This window comes from Alosa sapidissima, chromosome 15 (genome assembly GCF_018492685.1).
Source record: "Alosa sapidissima isolate fAloSap1 chromosome 15, fAloSap1.pri, whole genome shotgun sequence".
NCBI classification, from domain to species: domain Eukaryota; kingdom Metazoa; phylum Chordata; class Actinopteri; order Clupeiformes; family Clupeidae; genus Alosa; species Alosa sapidissima.
Genome location: NC_055971.1, coordinates 16,344,958 through 16,352,457, shown reverse-complemented (window position 1 = coordinate 16,352,457; position 7,500 = coordinate 16,344,958). Strand labels below are relative to the sequence as shown.

The following is a 7,500-nucleotide window of genomic DNA, read 5'->3' as shown; positions in this document are numbered from 1 at the left end:
ACCAGAGTGACAGGGAGGAGTACGCAGCCCAGAACCCTTAACTCCTTTCACATGCGAAAGTTGTGAGAACAGACGAGTGCAACGCGCCTATGTGCTGAAAAACACCCACACAAACATTTAGTCTGCGCGATGGAACTGCCTCGGCTGAACAGATGTACATAATCAGTGTTTTTCTTCTCCATAAACTGTTCTTGCCCTCAGACACACACACATACACACACACACACACACACACACACACACACACACACACACACACACACACACACAGGAACAGCACATCTGGAATACGTCGTCCTGAAGGAGAGAGAGAGATGATGCTGCAAGGCTAAATAAGGACGAGTGTATTTCTGTTGCATTCTTTCAACAAAAAAAAGCGCTGGGTTGTTTGCTTGCCTTGACTCTTTTTTCCCTTTGTTTAGCAATTGAAGCTCCTTTTTTTAAAAGCTAGCAGTTCAATTTGTATAAGCCCAAATAATTCCTCTATATAAACTATTCATTCTGAGAAATATAACAGGAAATGACTTCAGGAGATAAGTCCAAAGCTGCCCTTGTAGTGATAAACATGTTTGTTGCCTTCTGTGTGCTGTATCTCCATGGGGACACAAAGAGCGGGAATCTCAGACACAGTGTTAGCTTTGTTGATGGCTACTCGCCAGTCATGCGTTAGCTTGTGTGTGTGTGTGTGTGTGTGTGTGTGTGTGTGTGTGTGTGGGTGTGGGGTGGTGATGTTCAGTCATTTGTTCACCTCTGAACTCAAGTCTTAAGAGAACCATAAGCCCTTGGTCGTTGACTTAGTGCAATATCATTATACTAGCCACTCTCCCAGTTCCCTCAGTGCTAATCCAAGGATCTATAAATTAGTCTAATGTCTCTTCTGGTTCTGTCTAAGGTCAGTGGATATATGTCTGATTGGCTGTTAACTGGCTTTGTTTGATTAATTAGATCTTTATCCTTGGCGAGGCGAAACTGCTGTTGTGTGTGCCCATTCATTGGCAGGCCATGTTTCATTTCAAGTGAGCATACACGTTCTTCAGAAAATTATAATTATGTTGGAGAAAAATGTCATATTAAGCCTACTGGTCGTAGTCTCGTAGCCCTTTGACATAGTTTTTAAGACCTACCAGTAGGTGAGGTTTGTTGAATTCCCTATGCTACACTTGACTGAACACAGATGGGTCCTGTTTTAGCCATCCTCTCTACCGTCTTATAAACGTGGAGCTTGGCAGGCATCTCTGTGTTGAGTAAACAACAAAGATACCAAGAGAAAAGCCTCCTCTCTGCTAAACACTGCAAGGAAAATGGACGACATGCAATTCCCCCAGCGTCCAAAAAGTGGGGCAAGTGCCGGGTTGCAGAAGGAGAGAGAAGCTGAAAGCAAGGAGGCTGCAACAGGCCTGGTTGTGGCGGCTTTCCTGTAAACCAGTGGTCCCTTCCCTCGCCCACTCTATCTCTCTTTCAATCTCTCCTCTCCTCCTCCTCCATCTGTCCATCGCTTCCCCTCCCCACCGTGAGCCGATAGATGGATCTGCCACAGGACAAAGGGTGAGATTACAGCTGCAGGTTTCTTCTCCCTCCATCCACCCCTCCCTCCCTCTCTCTCTCTCTCTCCCTCCATCCTCGTCTCTATATTGTGTATCTATTTATTTATAACACAATCGCAGGCCAAGTACTGTTAGGAGAGTGTGGGAGTTAAGTATACGCGTGTTGTGTGAGAGAGGATACGTGTACACCTATCTCTCTAAGCCAGTGCACTGAACATTATATGACTGTGGCCAAGCGATCAAACACCATTCCTTGGAAGGAAGAAGAGAGGAGAGGAGGTCTAGAGAGGAGATGGTGAGGTCATCAACATGAGAACAACCCAAAACCACTAACAACGGTGATATGTGGAGCAGTCAGCGCAGGATGACACACTAAAGCTGTGCTGAACCCACCCTCCCACAGACATGCAGCGTGTCCACAAAGAAAACTTAGACACACACACACACACACACACACACACACGTCAGACAGACAGACACACACACACAAGTACAAATATACAGACAGACAGACAGACAGACAGACAGACAGACACACACACACACACACACACACACACACACTGCAGATGCACAAAGCAGCTAAATCCACAAACCACAGATTGCAAAATCCTAAACCGAAACATGAGAACAATTAGACTGCATCTGCTCTGACCCGTAACTCACACTCTCTCACTCTCTCTCTCAGACTGATCCATTCCCTGTTCGGGATCAGCGTTTTGGGACACGGGCCACAGCACACTTGTCCTTCACTTGGCGCAAGTGTTGGTAAAAGCCTGAGGTGTTTTGCTGGACTTTGCTGATGTGGCTTCTCTCTGAGCCGACACGCCATGAGCGCTAACATCGGGGCTAAAATTGGAAATGACGGCGGGGGGGGGGCTGGAAGCTGTCCGGCGGGGGCTGTTATGAGCGAAATCGGAATCGGGCTGGCAGGGGAACAAAGGTGCTGGTGTGTCGCAGAGAGCAAGTCAGACATCGCTGCCATTGTTTGAGGTGATGGGATTTCTGGCTTGGCTGTGGCTTTGCATGCTTGATCTATGATTCAGGGCAGACAGGTGGGAGTGTGTGTGTGTGTGGGGGGGGGAAGCTGGCACAGGTGCTCTGAGGTAATCCTAGTACAAAGAGCTACTGCTGATAACGTACATTAATACAAGGGAGATCACTAGGTTTAGACTCCACGCGTAGCAAAATAGCATACACGTAGCATACATACACATGCACACACATAAACGCACACACACACGAGGAGAAATGTATGACACACTCTTTGAGCCAGACGCACAGACGCAGCCTCTGGGTGACCCACTTCTCTTCTCAGGGCAGGGCAGCGGCGAGCTGTAGTAAACAGAATCTCCGCTCTGACCTGGGAGCGTACAAGACACGACGACCCTATCCCCAAGCCTCTCACGTGTGACACTCTCATACATCAAACACTGCACGGCACCCCACCCCTTCACCCTTCCCACCCTCCAAGGCGGGGTAGTGTGGGGTTACATCTGGGAGTGTCTTGGGTCGCACGTTCCCGTTGGCAAGTGTTGACCCAAGGGGCCGGAGGTGCCACAAAACATGACCTGCGGAACCTGGTCGAGTTTTGACCTGCCAGATCTGTTTGCCATGTGTGGCAGACAGGGAAGAATGGCTGTTTTTTTTTTTTTTCAGTCGAGGAATATGATTTTGTTCAGCGCCTTTGCACCGTTAAGCTGAGTTTTTCATTACGCTGGAGTTAATCTTGTTTTTGGAAGCTTTTGAGGTGCGTCTGGGCTTAGAATTGTGAGTTCTGATGAGCGTTAAGAGTGTGGGTGTGTGTGCTTTAAAAAGAGAACGTCTGTGCTCTCTTATGACTGTCTGTAACTCTGTGTGTGTGTGTGTGTGTGTGTGTGTGTGTGTGTGTGTGTGTGTGTGTGTGTGTGTGTGTGTGTGTGTGTGCCTGTGTGCCTGTGTGATTTCGATAGAGGACAGTTCTGGACTCTGATGAGATGAGACAGCTGAATCAGAGGCAGCCAAACGCGCACAAAGCTCCCCTGCTCCCAGACTGACACACTGTCTCCCCAGCAGAGACTCCTGCGGCTCCCCCCCCCCCCCCCCCCCCCTTCTTTCCTTCTCTAGCTTCAGCACTCCCTTCTCTCCTCTCCACCCAAAACTTCCACACCAAGCCCAGGGGACTCGTGTCTTATCACCCCTCTGTAGCACAAAACCTGCTACAATGGTTGGTGCTGCACTGGGAAAAGGGGATGGATTAAAACCATTCGAGCTGGCTGCCATCGTGGTACACGCCCTCTACAACCTCTACAACTGCTCCAGCTCACAGAAATGTGAAATTACTCCTACAGCAGGTCAGAGTAAATCAGCTGCACACAAACTCAATCTACTCAAAGCAGCAGCTAATGCCAGCGGTGGCCAGTGGACGGCCTCTGAGGACTGACCCGTGATGGGGGAAGAGATGTTCCTGAGGTCACTCTAGTTTACACAAACACCACACAGTCACATATCAACACCTCGGATGACCTGTCAATCTTGTCATCACTAGCATTAATGGTGGAAAGTGCAAAGGTCTGATGAGTGCAAAGTGCAAACGGCAGTGTAAGAGATTATCTCTAATGATCACATGATCTATTGCAATAGTTAATAATAAGCTGATAAAACCCAAGAGAGTAAAAAAGCAAAGATCGGGTGTATGATTGACACTAGCACCGACCATGAGCTCATGTCCACTCCGGTCTGGCAAATGTTTGAGACTGTGGAGAACGTCTTGTGAATACCTTCCTGTGACCCTCTGATTCAATTACAGGCGAGGGAGGTTCCTGGAAGACCATGATGGTTGGGGCAAATTTAATCAGGGCTGCATGTAGGTCAATTGAGGGTGGTAGGGCACTGGGCATTGTGGCAGCAACTGAACACATGGCAAGTGTCAAGGAGATAGCCAAGAACATACTCGTTTTGTGTGGCCATTTTATAATCCCCCACCAGACTAAACAAAGACAACGGTACATGACCTTGGCTTTTGGGCAACAAATTAGCACTAAAAAAAAAGACATTCTGCTGGTTGATCTCTGAGACAGAATGCCTGAGTGAAAGTTCTTTGTGGGACTGAAAGCTTGACCTAATTGAGAGAAAGAGACTTGCTGAGCTCTGAGCATGCCTTCTGAGCAAAGCTTCTTTCTGATGGTGATCGGATGGGTCTCCACTGCTGACAGTGACACAGTTTAACGGGCAAGGGAGTCAATAACATATCACAATGCTCTAATTCTTGGGTCCTTAACTAGACAAACACTCAAATGAAGTGCTCATTAATCTTAACTATGGGGCAATTCAACCCTCAATTCTGTTGAGTCTGGCTGGAATCTGTCTCGTCTAAATGTTTCTCTAAATGTGTCACTGATTGAACATAACATTTACTGAGATAAACATTTGGATATTGGGAACCCTACCGTGTACAGCAAAGGATGATCAAGGGGACCATGCTGCGAGCAGTCTGAGACTGTTAGGATCCACAGCCTGTTAGGGTCTTTTCCACATCACTGTGGCCAGAACACGCGTCACAGAAAAATCAGTACAAGACCACAAGGCACAAATGGTCACAGTAGATGGGCAATGACATAATAATGCCCGTAATTGTGCTGAAAATTAACGTTGAAAGTTCAGTATATACGTACAAAATAGAGATATTGATAGAATGCCAGAAAGCTACCATTAGAAGGCATTTGCTTTGCTTTTCTTGCAGATATTGCTGATGTTCACAGCCAATAGTAACCAGGATAATACCACTAAACTAAAAAGCTGTTTTCTGTGTCAACGATACACCTTTGAGTTCCGTCATTACTGGGTGTTGGCCTGTCTGAGTACCTTCAAGACATTTTAAGAAAAACACTTGTGTCCCCCATCCCTGAGAGGACCAGTGGACGCTGACTGGACAAATGTGGTTGAAACTGGGACTTCCAGCCCAAATGATTGAACGGTGGCCTAAATGTCCACTCTCCTCTTTCAGCTTGGATGGACTCTCGCTTTCGAGAGTTCATTCCTGAATGGTCCCTCTTGTTACAAAATGCTTCAAGATGAACCCTCTTAATGACAGAACCTCTAAAACTTAAGTGCTGACTGATTCCAGTAGCATTTCATCCCACACACATACAGTCTAAAGGTTAAACATAAGGAAGACCTAATATGGCCTTCCTCCATCCTCAGCCCACATACACAGAACAGACACAAACAACCACGACATGATGTTCAGACACTGCAATACTGAATAGGTTCTACTGTGCACATCAGGGTATGCAAATCTTTCACCGTGACATATAGAGGTAAGAAGAAAGGACAAGTAGGGTAATAATGCTGCCTCCACACTATATAAAGATGTCTACCTGGAGCAGAAATCAGCAAGGGGGTGATTAACACAAACATGCTGAAGTGTATTGGATGCATTCTACTTGCTCTTTTGCAAAAAAACAGAGCAAGCCACTCTCTCCTTCTTTTGCCTTTTGAGGGTCTGAACCAGATTATTCAGATACTTTAGAACAGATTCTCTTGACAAACATAAAAAAATTGATCCTCTAAAAAAACTAACAAATAAACTGGTCCTCTCCACTTAAACCTACTTCCTCCAAACCTTGTCCCTACAAGGTTTTTCATCTCATACCCTGCATCATAGCAGCAAGGTCCTATCTAGTTTCCCAACACTTATTTCAGTACACTTGTAGAACACCATGAGGAAGGCATGTATGCTAGTATGAAGTGGCTGGTAGTGGCTCTGCCAAACATGGAGAGAACTCTTTAACGCAGCTTAAACGCTTAATGACAGAACCTCACTGTATAAACAAATGTGGTTGGCTGCCTCAGCTTATCAATTTAGCCATTAATCTGGACCATATGGGCTTCATGGCCCCTGCAGCTGCTACCTGTAAGGCTATTAGCTGGGAATATGGCTATCAAATAAGCCTGGATAGCCAGGACTCTGGGATAGACGGCTGAAAACTAGCCTTCAAAAGTGTTCTGGGGAAGACAGGCAGTTAAATATCAGCAGTTTTGTTAAGCAGATGGTAGAATGCATTAAGCTCAGTGCGTTTGTGTGAAAATATATCTAAATATATACACAGACAGCTGGTGACTCACCTCCCTTCCACTGCCTCCTCCATTTCACTGTTCGAACTCATCCCTCTCATGCAAAATAAACAAGAGTGGCGGAGAAGAGTGGTCAGAAGAGTGGTCAGAAGAGTGCGGGCTTCAAAGAAGAGAGTGGAGAGATCCCGTGTTTCCTCCGGGAAGCGCCACAGATGACTGAGAGAAGAAGACAGTGCGAGGGGACGCACAAAAAAGAGCACACACCCCAGGAAAAAAAGCTGGAGAGGAGGAGAGAGATTGAGAGAGAGAGAGAGAGAGAGAGAAGGCACGGCCGCACAAAAACGGAATGACGATATTGAAAAAAAAAATGAAAATGTACTTCTGCGATCCAGACGAGAGGGAAGAGCCAACCACACCTCTTCTTAAGGGATTAACTTGGCGAGGCCGACGGACACGTTTGCGTGCGGGCTCGCTCTAGGTCCCAACGCCGCGTGTGTTCCCACACAGACACACACAGATACATGCGCGCGCGTTCAGCAGCAGCAGCAGCAGCAGCAACAACAACAACAAAGTCTTCAGAAGGATAACTTCAGGCCTTTTTTTTCCACCACTCTGCAGCATGCATGAGTAGAATGGGTTGACAACAGGAGGATGTGTCAGAAAGAGAGGGAGGGAGAGACAGAAAGAGAGAGAGAGAGAGAGGAAGGAAGGAGGAGGGGCACAGAGGTGATTAGGCTAGGGGACAGCAGTGACACACTTTTGGCCGTTCCATCTGTGCTGCCAGTTGTGTGTGTGTGTGTGTGTGTGTGTGAGTGTGTGTGTGTGTGTGTGTGTGTGTGTGTGTGTGTGTGTGTGTGTGGCTGCCTGCTGAACTCACCTTCCCTGTGCCATAATCTACAAA

General features: G+C 47.0%; 1 protein-coding gene across 4 annotated transcripts in view; it reads right to left on the bottom strand.

Annotated features, from left to right (window-relative positions):
* Nucleotides 1-7,500, bottom strand: part of numbl (NUMB like endocytic adaptor protein) — a 49,294-nt gene that overhangs the window by 18,916 nt on the left and 22,878 nt on the right. The window contains exon 1 of one of the 4 annotated variants that reach the window (XM_042063056.1): nt 6,651-7,127. The exons of 2 other annotated variants lie outside the window; for them this stretch is intronic. In XM_042063056.1, the coding sequence (XP_041918990.1) occupies nt 6,651-6,700 (50 nt within the window). In that variant the 5' untranslated portion in view covers nt 6,701-7,127. Of the gene's footprint in view, nt 1-2; nt 114-6,650; nt 7,128-7,500 lie in introns of those variants that run through there. One more of the 4 variants, XM_042063060.1, reaches the window with a different exon arrangement.